Genomic DNA, 12601 nt, shown 5'->3' on the forward strand with positions numbered 1-12601 from the left:
GATGATTATGCAGGGAATTATGAGTGAAAAAGGCAAACCTCCAAAGGTTACATGCTCCATGTACAGAGCTTTTCTGCTTCATAATGACCCACATCTGCAGCGACCAGCCCAGGGAAGTCAGGATCTGGTCAGTGACCACCAGCTTCCCTATTTCATGTTCATACTTTCAGCTCAGAACCCACCAGAGAAAGCCAAATATGCTTTCCAAACCAATCATCAAAACTGTCCTGTTTTGGCAACCTGCCTCCAATCAGAGTACAACTGGAATCTCTAGGGCCCTGGTGAAAACCCATGTTCTGGACCTAGCTCCACCTGGAGGAGAGAGAAGCACTTGAAAAGGCGCCACCCTGGAGGCCCAGGGCAGGTCCTAGGCCATCAGAGCATCAGCCCCACCACCAGCAGGCTAACAAACCTTGAGTCACAAGTCACTGCTGCTAGAAGGCTCACAAGAGACAGACTCTTGAGATGTGGCCCAAAGGGATGACCTAAAGTCAAAAGTGGAGCAGACATTAAGAAAAACCCTCTGGCAAACCAGCCCCACCCCAAAATGCAAGGCACCTACTGAATGTGAAGCCTGGGGTGCACTGAGGGTGAACACACACCAGCGACCCCAAGCACAGCCCAAACCTCGCCCAGATTAACACCCTCTTACTGCGCTAAAGACCACCCGCACTAAAGGCCTAGTGGAAGGAAAGGTGTAGCGATTTGCAAGCACCAAAACTACTGAACCCAGTCTTTATCGTTCCACACAAGATGTCCAATTTTCAATAAAAAGATCAGAAAAAAAAGCACCATGCTCTAGAGACAAAACCATCAATAAAACTAGACTCAGATATGAAACAGATGAAGGAACTATACTACAAAGCATTTAAAATAACTATGATTGATATGTTAAAGGCTCCAATGGAAACAGTAGACAATACATAATATCAGATGGAAAATTCAGCAGAGAGCTGGAAACCATAACAAAGAATCAAACAGAATCCCCAGAAATTGAAAAATGAACAAGACAGATGAAGAATGCCTTCAACAGGCTCATAAGTAGATGTGACACAGCTGAGGAAAGAATTAATAAAACTGAGGACAGGTCAATAGAAATTACTCAAAACTGACAGACAAAAAGGAGACTTGGGATATGACAACTAGATGCAATACATGATTTTGGACTGGATTCTGGAACAGGAAAAAAAACAGCTATAAAGGATATTATTGGGGCTGGGTACAGTGGCTCATACCTATAATCCTAGCACTTTGGGAGGCTAAGGCGGGAGGACTGCTGGAGGCCAGGAGTTTGAGACCTGAGCAAGAGCAAGACCCTGTCTCTAATGAAAACAGAAAAAAATCAGTTGGGCACGGTGGCACGCACCTGTAGTCCCAGCTACTCAGGCTGAGGTAGGAGGATCACTTTAGCCTAGGAGTTTGTGGTTGCTGTGAGCTATGATGATGCCATTGCACTCTAGCCCAGGCGACAGAGAGATCCTGTCTCAAAAAAAAAAAAAATATATATATATATATATATATTTATATATATATATATATTTATATATATATACACATATATATATTATTAGAACAACTGACAAAACTAGAGGTAGAATAATGGATTGTGGGTTATTATATGGTATTGTATCCATGTGAAGTGTTCTCATTTTGATCAAACTACTGTGGGAACATAAGAGAGTGTCCTTATTCTTAGGAAATATACACTGAAGTATTTAAGGCTCCAGGTCCACAATGTCTCCAGTTTACTCTCAAATGATAAAAATATATATATATATATATATATATATATATATATTGGGTGTGGTGGCTCACGCCTGTAATCCTAGCACTCTGGGAGGCCGAGGCGGGCGGATCGTGTGAGCACAGTTTGAGACCAGCCTGAGCAAGAGTGAGACCCCATCTGTACTAAAAATAGAAAAAATCAGCTGGGCGTGGAGGCGCGTGCCTGTAGTTGCAGCTGTCGGGAGGCTGAGGCGGGAGGATGGCCTGGGCCCTGGTGCTCCAGGCCGTGGTGCGCCATGACGCGGCTTGTAAGTGGCCCCTGCCCCCCGGCAGCAGAGTGAGGCCCTGTCCCTGACACACACGAGTCAAGGACAGCACAGAGAAGGGCAGTGACAGGCCACGCTCACTTGTTAAAAGAGTTTCAAAAACTTTAAATAGAATATCACAAACCAAATCCAGCAACATGATATATATATATATACACACACACACACACAAAACCCATAAAGATGATTTAACATCATAAAATCTATTAATGTAAAATAATAAATGAACAGATTAAAGAAAAATCATATCATCCCAATAAATGCCAAAAAGCATTTAATAAAAATCAATACATTTTTGTAACACAAATATTCCCAGCAGAGTAGGAATAGAAAGGAACTTCCTTAACCTCATGGAGGTGTGCTCTAAAACCCTGCAGAACGTATTAGAACACACACAGCACACTGACAGCATTCTCCTTATGTTGAGAAGACAAGAATGCTCACTACCACCATTTCTAATCAACACTAAACTGGAGAACTTAGTGAGAAAAGTTAATACCGGGGGTAAAAAAGGTAAAGAAATAACAGTCAAAGACTTGAAAGAAGAAACAACCCTCTACAAACAGAAAATCTAGCAAAATCCACAAACTGAAAGAATAAGTGAATTCAGAAATTCACCCTAAAATTCATACAGACGAGAACAGGGCCAAGCACAGGCACCATGACAGTCAGAACAAGGTGGGGGAGCCGCGACGCTGGGCGCCAGCGCTGGTCGGGATGCTGCTGCTCGGCTGGCAGAGCCCGGGCTGGCGTGGAGTCCGGCAGCCAGCTCAGACGCTCTGGAAACCAGACTCAGTCAGCAGAAGTGGCCCTGCCCCGGCCCCGTCGCAGAGGGCTGGAGGAGGCAGGGGGCCCTGCCCTCAGTGGGCACAGCCACACTTTGAGCCCCCAAAGCTGAATAAGACCTTGATATGGAATCGGAGTGGGCTGGCAGAGGGACAGGGACAGACCCGGGAAAGGAGGAGCAGACCGGACAAGGCAGTCAGAGACGCGGAGAGAAGGGTCAAAGAAGGATCCGCAGACAGCAGACAAAGGTGACCGACTTATTCGGATGCTCCAGAGACGCCATGGGATTGACAAGGCCTTGGGTCACTGTTCCCGCCTGATTGCCTAATGGCGCTGAAACAACGAAGGTAGGACTAATGGTCTCCATCCCGGGAAAGAGCCGTGGGCTCAGAGATGCCGACCAGCCACCGAGGCCGCAGAGCTGCAGACAGGCCAGGTAGCTCAAGGTGTGAGCCGGCGAGGGTGTCTGGCCGCAACACAGCAAAAGGGACTCCGCCTCGGAGCTCCTCCCGGTCGGAGTCCCCTGGAGGTGACACGGGGCCCAGTGCCTTCCAGGGGCTTACTTCTTTTGCACAGAAACGAAGACTTCTCGTAGCAGCTCTCGGCATGCCAGCTGTGGAGGTCGTGGTGCCGCAGGGTGGGGAAGTGGAAGCACTGGAGCTGGGCGCAGAGCACGTTGTCGCTCTCAGACATGGCCGAGGCGAAGATGGGGTCTGGGGGCAGGAACACCTCCGAGGAGCCTGGGGGGGGACAGACACACAGCGTCAGCAGGTGAGACACGCGCGCCCAAGACGGGCTGTGGCGCCCGCGTGGCTGTCAGCCAAACTGCACGCAGACTGCAAGGCCGCGTATGGACAGGGCGCCGTGGCAGGAGCTCCGGCAAAGCGCCCAGGCCTGCACGGCCCATCCCTGGCTGGCAGCAGCCGCCACCCCAGCTGTGCTCCCTTTCCCAGGGCCCCCCGGGCCCCAGCATCCTGCCTGTCTCGACCGTGCACACCATGGCAGGAGGCGTGCAGGGGAGAGGCCGGCTCTCTGGAGACGCCCGTCTCCACGCCCACAGACATCCGCGTCTCCCAGAAGTGCCTTTGCCCGGGCAGCCTTCTTCCCCTTTTAAAGACTATTTTATTAGTTGGCTTCTCATCTCGCGGGCTGAGAAATGAACAGGTTCCTCCCAGACTTAAAAAAAAACCCCTCAGTGCTGGGGCTATTTGCCAGCCCAGACCTCACGGCACAGCTACAGCGCAAGGCGGCAAGGCTCAGCCAGGCCACAAGTGACCTCTCAGGGCGCAGTGCCGGTACCCGGCGTCCACCCCTAAAAGCCGCCTAGACCAGGGAAGAGCCAAGTCCGAGGGTGGCTCAGACAACTGGCCAAATGAGGTTCACGCAGGCCTATGCCATGGCCCCACTGAGCCACACGCAGTTGGAGAGCTGATTAGTTGGAACTAATGGATCAACAGCCACGTGCACATATGGCAGTAAAACTCAACGGAAACCAAGCAGGTGGGAAGGGGAGGGCAGATTCACACCAAATGGGTACAACGCCGCTTACCTTGGTGAGGGGCACACTTGCAACCTTGACTCAAGCTGCACAAGAGCAAATCATATAACCAAAACGTTTGTACTCCCCTAATATTCTGGGCGGAAAAAAAAAAAAGACACGCTCCCGTCCTAGCAGCCAGCCACATCAACACGTGTGGGGGCGTCTGCCCAGGGAGCTGCTGGACTCACAGTGGGGCAGAGAGTGAGGGGGCTGCTGGCCTCAGTGGGACTGTGGTCGCCATGAGAAACGAGAGCTGGGGTGGAAAGGGCCCTCTGGCAACTGTGTGAGGAGACGGGGCTGGGGACAGGCGGGCAGCGGGTGAGTGGCAGTCAGGGCATCGGGTCCAGGTGGGGCTGTGTGAGGTTGGTGACAAGTGACAAGATCCTGGACTTCTCTAAAATGGTGTGGGGCGTAAGAGGAGCCAGGAGGGTGGCTGTCCTTCACTGGGGACGACTCTTCAAGGTCTTTCTCGTGAACCTCCCCTCCTGGGCAGCCCCAGCTGCCCGCCCGACACCCTGCTTTTCCCGAAGGAGCCCCATCCTGGAGAAAGGCGCTGTGAGCGCCCTGGCCAGCCACTAGGAGCCACCGCCCGTGCTGTTCCGTCTCCCAGCTGCAGTGGCCTTCCCCAAACCCCCACAACTGCCACCACGGTGTCCTGGGCCCCACGGGGTGGCAGCAGGTCTCCAGACACCGCTCCCGTCAGTCCATACAGGCACTGCACAGCACGGCGCCGCAGGCGGCCTCAGGCTGGGCTGTCACCAACCACAGGCTCCCACGCCTGACACGAGAGGGCGTGTGAATGCCGCCTAACTGCCTCCTGCTGCACGCCTCGGCAGCCAGCCCGCTCCCTCAGCTTGGGAGAAGCCCGTCCAGGCGCTACTGCCACGCTCGCTTCTCTGGACGCACCAGGAGCCTCCCCTTGCTGCCCTGCCACCCCGACACTGCAGGGGAGCCTGCACGGGGCCCATCGGGCTGTCTGGGGCTTCCCCACAGCCCATGACAGAGGCAGCTGCCGAGCTTGGGGGCTGTCTTTCCTCTGGGGACGGAGGCCTGACTCCACCTTGCCCCATTCCAACCTGAGCGGCACCGCGCCCAGCGGGCAGGCTCTCCACACTGCGCCTTCCAGCAGGCTAGAGCAGCCCGGCCCCGCCCTCCCTGCTGACCGCGAGCTCCCCCCGGCTGGTCCGGGACTGCAGCCCTGTCTGCGGACCGCACAGGCCAGGGCCCTACGACATGACACGGGCATGTCCCCACTCGGGCCTGGCACCAGGGCAGGGAAGACGGAGACCACAAAGGACTGGCCACATCTGCAAAGAAACCCGGGAGAAAAGAAGGCTCCCACCAAGTCACGTGCCTGCTGATGCCAGCCAACCAGTGACACGAGTGCACCCAGTTAGGGTGTGCGTGTGCAGAGACCGGGACAAACGGGGCAAAGGCTTCCAGTGAATCTTAAATGAACAAGTCACACAACACACAGACACACTGAAACACATTATGTATTTCCACTTTTGTGTTTTAAAATAAATATGAAGGCCGGGCGCGGTGGCTCACGCCTGTAGTCCTAGCACTCTGGGAGGCCGAGGCGGGCGGACTGCTCGAGGTCAGGAGTCCAAAACCAGCCTGAGCAAGAGCGAGACCCCGTCTCTACTATAAATAGAAAGAAATTAATTGGCCAACTAAAAATATATAGGAAAAATTTGCCAGGCATGGGGGCGCATGCCTGTAGTCCCAGCTACTCGGGAGGCTGAGGCAGGAGGATTGCTTGAGCCCAGGAGTATGAGGTTGCTGTGAGCTAGGCTGACGCCACAGCACTCACTCTAGCCTGGGCAACAAAGCCAGACTGTCTCAAAAAAATAAAAAATAAATAAAATAAATGTGAAGTATATATAACCCCAAATCAGAGTGATACTGTTGGCAGAGAGGATGTAAAGCCCGGGGGTGGCACAGCACGTGGGAAATGTGACTGATTCTCTCTAGACAATAGGGATCTGTGATTCTTTTCAAACTTTCTGTGCAAATGCTATAAAAACACTGGCCTTATAGCGTTTGGTGGCAGCTCTGTCTCCAAGGCACAGGAGGACCTGCAGCGTTTCGGCACCCCAGGGTGGAGCTCACAGGCTGGCATGGACCCAGGGGAAAGGCCAGAGAGGTCAACTCCCAAGCCCCACAGGACCCCTGAGGGGAATGAACTCCAAATTTAAAATGTATGTATGCATAATAAATATATACAATGTTACTCATGCACCATTGCGCCCACCCCGTAAGGTAATACGTTAAGAAAAAAAAAGGCGGGGCTTGGTGGCTCACGCCTGTAATCCTAGCACTCTGGGAGGCTGAGGTGGGAGGATCACTTTAGGCCAGGAGTTCAAGACCAGCCTCACCAAGAGTGAGACTCTGTCTCTACCAACAATAGAAAAAATTGGCCAGGCACAGTGGCACCCACAGTCCCAGCCACTCGGGAAGCTGAGGTGGGAGGATCGCTGAAGCCCAGGAGTTTGAGGCTACAGTGAGCTGGGATGACGCCATAGCACTCCAGCCAAGACAACAGAGCGAAACTGCTCACAAAAATAAATAAACAGAAGAAAGAGCTGGACAAAACGTTGATGAAATAAACATTGTTAAACATCTTACCGTGAGGCCCTCCTATTGCCATTAGGTACTACTATTCTTGGGCACGGAATCTTCTTAGGGAAGCATTCATCATCACTTGCAGAGATTTGAATATAGCCGGTTGTGTTTTGGTGCCTTTGCCCTGGGCCGGCGTCTCGACCTGCTGCGCTCTGCTTGGCGCCGCGCCCACAGCAGGGGCTGGCTCCCCGCTCTCCTGTCCACTCGCCCGTGTTTTCACTGTTTTCTTCACTCTGCAGTTTCTTAGCAGAAATCTTCTTAAATGCTTTTAGTGTGTAAAAAAAAATTTTTTTGAGACAGAGTCTCACTTTGCTGTCCAGGCTAGAGTGAGTGCCATGGCGTCAGCCTAGCTCACAGCAACCTCACACTCCTGGGCTCAAGCAATCCTCCTGCCTCAGCCTCCCGAGAAGCTGGGACTACAGGCATGCGTCACCATGCCTGGCTAATTTTTTGTATATGTATTAGCTGGCCAATTAATTTCTTTCTATTTATAGTAGAGACGGGGTCTCGCTCTTGCTCAGGCTGGTTTCGAACTCCTGACCTCGAGCAATCTGCCCATCTCGGCCTCCCAGAATGCTAGGGTTACAGGCGTGAGCCACCGCGCCCGGCCTAGTACATCAAATTTTAAAATGCACAACAACACAGCGAAGAGTGCAGCACGTCCTCAACGCCGACCCGCACCCGCACTGTGCGGCTCCTCTGTCTGGGGCGGCTGTGAGGGGCCTTTGCGACAGGGCCGCTCCTCTGGGGCCGCTGTGAGGGGGCCTTTGCGACAGGGCCGCTCCTCTGGGGCCGCTGTGAGGGGCCTTTGCGACGGGGCCGCTCCTCTGGGGCCGCTGTGAGGGGCCTTTGCCACGGGGCCGCTCCTCTGGAGCCGCTGTGAGGGGCCTTTGCGACGGGGCCGCTCCTCTGGGGCCGCTGTGAGGGGGCCTTTGCGACGACGGGGCCGCTCCTCTGGGGCCGCTGTGAGGGGGCCTTTGCGACGGGGCCGCTCCTCTGGGGCCGCTGTGAGGGGGCCTTTGCGACAGGGCTGCTCCTCTGGGGCCGCTGTGAGGGGGCCTTTGCGACGGGGCCGCTCCTCTGGAGCCGCTGTGAGGGGGCCTTTGCGACACTGCCGCTCCTCTGGGGCCGCTGTGAGGGGGCCTTTGCGACGGGGCCGCTCCTCTGGGGCCGCTGTGAGGGGCCTTTGCGACGGGGCCGCTCCTCTGGAGCCGCTGTGAGGGGCCTTTGCGACGGGGCCGCTCCTCTGGAGCCGCTGTGAGGGGCCTTTGCGACGGGGCCGCTCCTCTGGAGCCGCTGTGAGGGGGCCTTTGCGACGGGGCCGCTCCTCTGGAGCCGCTGTGAGGGGGCCTTTGCGACGGGGCCGCTCCTCTGGAGCCGCTGTGAGGGGCCTTTGCGACGGGGCCGCTCCTCTGGAGCCGCTGTGAGGGGGCCTTTGCGACGGGGCCGCTCCTCTGGGGCCGCTGTGAGGGGGCCTTTGCGACAGGGCCGCTCCTCTGGGGCCACCCCACAGACAGCAGGGCGCTGGCTCCCAGGCAAAGGCGCGAGCCTCCCAAAAGCACACAGCCACAACCATTACGCCTGAGAAAATGAGTCTGCCGGGAGCCCGCATACCAACTACCTCTCCGTTCCCTGAAGGTTTTTATGAGCACCCGCACCTGAAGGCAGGAAGCCATCAAGATTATTGCGCTAGGCTATGCATGCTTTTCTGCTTCTTTGGCTCCAGAAGCACTCACGACGCTCAGCTGTGTCAAGAGCCAGTGACCTGTAGCAGAAGGATCTTTTCTAGCCACATGTTGGTTGTGACCACCGCTCAAATCCAGTATCAGGGCTCCCAAGTCCAGTTAGGGAGGCACAAGCTGCCACCACGCGGAGCTCCAGGTGCTCAGGGCGCCCCCACGCCCGCCCCGGCCCCTCGCACCGGGCGCACGACCAGGGAGCGCCAGGCCACGCAGCTGCCAGTGTCTGCGCACGGGCCAGACCTTTCTCTAAATTACAGCTTTGCTCTCCCGAGGCCCCAGTGGTGCCCACCCAGGCCCCTCGCCACCCTCTCTCCAGGGACGAGGACCTGGGCCCTGTCCATCCGGAACATGCCGTGGGCGAGGCAGTGGCCCAGCCCACAACTGCACCGTTTCAAAGCTTCACCTCGGGCAGCTGTGCCGGGGGCAGAGGAAAAAGTGTTACAAGACTTGCCTTCCACGTGGCATGCTGTGACCCTGGCGCCTAAAACCCAGAGCCGCATACTTGCCAGCTCTTCCGGCGGGCAGTCTGAGCGGCGCGTTCACGGAGCCGGGGCTGCAACGTGGCGGAGCTCTCGCAGCTTGTCCGAGGACACGGAGTGGGGACGCCTGCCGAGCAGGAGGGCCAGCACTTCGGCCCTCTCCGCCCGGCTCTGCAGCCCACACCTCCGTCCCTGCTCCACCCCAGCTGCCAGGACCGCCCCGCCCGGCCCTGTCAACCTTGTCCCCAGGCCGAGCACCCCTCATTTGCTGCCTCAGCGACACTGAAGACAGCAACAGCAGCGCTGGGATGTGTTTGGGGAAAACACCTCAATCTAAGCTCAAGCGGCCCTGCATACTTCTGTAAAAAAGTAAAAAAAGAATAAGCTCTGGCTGGGTGCCTGTAATCCTAGCACTCTGGGAGGCCGAGGTGGTGGATCACTTGAGGTCAGGAGTTCGAAACCAGCCTGAACAAGAGCGAGACCCCGTCTCTACTATAAATAGAAAGAAATTAATTGGCCAACTGATATATATAGAAAAAATTAGCGGGGCATGGTGGCGCATGCCTGTAGTCCCAGCTACTTGGGAGGCTGAGGCAGGAGGATCGCTTGAGCCCAGGAGATTGAGGTTGCTGTGAGCTAGGCTGACGCCACGGCACTCACTCTAGCCTGGGCAACACAGTGAGACTCTGTTTCAAAAAAAAAAAAAAAGAGTGAGCTCGAGCGGCCCAACAAGAGCCCGTGAGGCAGGCGGAACTGGAGAGGGTGCAGCGGGGCCCAGCAGGGCTCACCAGTGCCGCGAGGGTGGACGGGAGGGACAGGAGAGGAGGCGCGTGTCAGGGCATGACTCTGCTGCTTGCAGCAGCCACGCCTCCTGTATGCTGCCTTGGTTGTTTCTGAGCAGCTGAGCACAAATCTCTGAACACCCGTGAGCTATTTCAGCTCTGTCTGCCTAACAGCTTCCTTCAGGTTTTGGACTCCAACTCTGGCTTCTCTGCCCTGGCTTCCCTCCCTGGCATGCCGGTGGCTCCCTCTGTATGCTCATTTTCATGCCCTGATGTCCTTGACTTTAAAGGGAGGATGGACAGTGTATGAAGCCGGCCAAGGCGAGAAGCAACAACAGGCTCCAGGGAAGGGCCCAGCCCCATCAGGGCCTGACCTGCGGGCCATGCTGCCCTAGGGCGCCCTCCCAGGACCACAGACCCCCGTAAGGGGGCACCACTCTCCCCATGTTCGCTGTGCAGGCACCCCTGGGTGCCAGTGAGAGCGAGGAGGGGGACCCCAGCAATATTCCCCGAGTCACGACGAGTCCCCCTCCCCTGCTTTCAAACTCAGCAACCCTGGCAGACCAAAAAGGCTCACCTTTGAACGCCACCTCCCAGTGACCTTCCAAGGAGCGGTTCCGGCCGGTGACAACATACTGATAGCCGACCCACAGCCTGCAGGGACAGAGATGGAGACCTCAGCGGGGGTGGGGGGGGTGTGCCGTCTATGGATGACAGCGCTTGTGCATTCTAACACTTACACTGACCCCCAAAACACCGACCTTCTAAAACAGGAGAGATTGAAGATTAACGCTTAATTTTAATCAAATGCATTAAAATTCTAAGTAATAAGTCCACGGTTCAGAAGAAGTTTTATCTCTGGGAACTCTCACCAAGACTGCTCTTATTAGCAGATCCAATAAAGCTTTTGTGTTTTAAGCAAGACCAACCTTATTCTTGGTGGACGTGAAGCCCCAGGAATACAACTCAGTGAATGGGCTGGAACCACAGAACCACGAGCGCTAATGGGCTGTGGTCCGTGGCGTGTGCGCCACTCTCCAGTGAAGAAGCAAACCCCCGCGAACACGCGCCACCAGGGCGGTTAAACCCTCAGGCCTGCAGCGTGCTCCCAAGCGCACGTGGCCCGGCACTGGGCACCTGCTCACAGGCCTGCCGAGTCTGTGCCTCTCACCCTGGGGGCTTTCCAGCCCCCGCCCAGAGATGCCTGTCAGCAGGGCCGCCCGGCAGGGCGCTGCTCCGCCCTCAGCCTGCACCAGGCTACGCGCGTCCTGGGAGGTGGGGCTGCTGCCTCACGCTTCTCTGAGGGACTTGCTTCTCTGAGGGACTTGCGGCAGGACCTCGTGGGGTCAGTACAGTAACCTGTGAGCTAAGAGTTGTTTCCCTCCGTTTGTTGCTGCAGAGGGAAAAATAGCTCCCTCTTGTGATTTGCCAAGTCCCACGGGGCGTAACTATGGAGCGAAACCCAGCTCGGGCTCAGGTCTTGAGACGAAGGCCCTCTGCCCACGTGCTGCAGGGCACTGTGCTCCAGGGCGGCGTGCGGCCTGTGCCGCCGCAGGGGTGGCAGGCCACCAGCAGAGTGCACCAGCCATTCCTGGGCCCTGCTGCTCACTGCCCCACAGGGCTACCTTCCCCGCTGGAAAAGGAGACAGCAACTGGCTGCCATGTGAGGCAACCTCCAGAGGTGGCACCCCACAAGCCTCACACAGCCTGCCCCCAAGCAGAACCCCCCACCAACACTGGGTCTGAAGGCCGGCGCAGCAGCTCATGCCTGCAATCCTAGTACTCCGGGAAGCTAAGGCAGGAGGATCGTTTGAGCTCAGGAGTTCGAGACCAGCCTGAGCAAGAGCATGACCTGTCTCTACTAAAAAAAAAATATATATATATAAAAGACTAGCTGGGCAACTAAAAATAGAAAACATTAGCTGGGTATGGTGGCGCATGCCTGTAGTCCCAACTACTCAGGAGGCTGAGGCAGGAGGATTGCTTGAGCCCAGGAGTTTGAGGTTGCTGTGAACTGTGATGACACCATGGCACTGTAGCCTGGGGGACAGAGCAAGATTCTGTCTCAAAAAAAAAAAAAAAAAAAAGAACAAAACGAAACACTGGGTCTGGTGTACAGCAGTGGGTCCCCTTTCCAGGCTCCCTCCTCGATAAGGCTGAGCCTGCAGGTCAAGGGCCAGGCTCTGGGGCCAGGCTGCCCGGGCCGAATCCTGACCCACACCCAGTGAGTGCAGAGTCCACAGTCCACATGCGCGCGCCCCCCAGGGACCCTAGGCTTTTTGGGAGGACTGAATGAGCAGACGCACAGAAAGCACTGAGCACCGGGCCAGCGGGGCCCTCTATCTTAGGAGGGACCTCCGCTTGCCTGGGCACGCCGTGGCCCACGGCGCCCCACACTAAGCATGCACCCGCCCAACTGAGACAGGCTGGCACCCTGTGGGGCTGTGGACCAGCCCCTTTCAAAGGGCCCCCCCCCCCCCCCCCGCAGCCTGCCCCACCTTCTCCGCAAGCCCCCACCCATCTCCTTGCCCTCCCCAGGCCCTGGTCTCCATGCGCTCCCAGTGGGGGCAGGGCGGGCCACCCCAGGAGTGCT

At 56.3% G+C, this 12601-nt stretch overlaps 1 protein-coding gene across 2 annotated transcripts in view; it reads right to left on the reverse strand.

Annotated features, from left to right (window-relative positions):
* DGCR2 (DiGeorge syndrome critical region gene 2) overlaps nucleotides 1-12601 on the reverse strand; it is a 104085-nt gene that overhangs the window by 19962 nt on the left and 71522 nt on the right. For both annotated transcript variants that reach the window (XM_075996779.1, XM_075996778.1), the window contains 2 exons: nucleotides 10586-10662; nucleotides 3401-3577 (listed from right to left, as the gene is read on the reverse strand). In XM_075996779.1, coding sequence (XP_075852894.1) covers nucleotides 3401-3577; nucleotides 10586-10662 — 254 coding nt within the window. The remainder of the gene's footprint in view (nucleotides 1-3400; nucleotides 3578-10585; nucleotides 10663-12601) is intronic.

Source organism: Microcebus murinus, chromosome 22 (assembly GCF_040939455.1).
Source record: "Microcebus murinus isolate Inina chromosome 22, M.murinus_Inina_mat1.0, whole genome shotgun sequence".
NCBI classification, from domain to species: Eukaryota; Metazoa; Chordata; class Mammalia; order Primates; family Cheirogaleidae; genus Microcebus; species Microcebus murinus.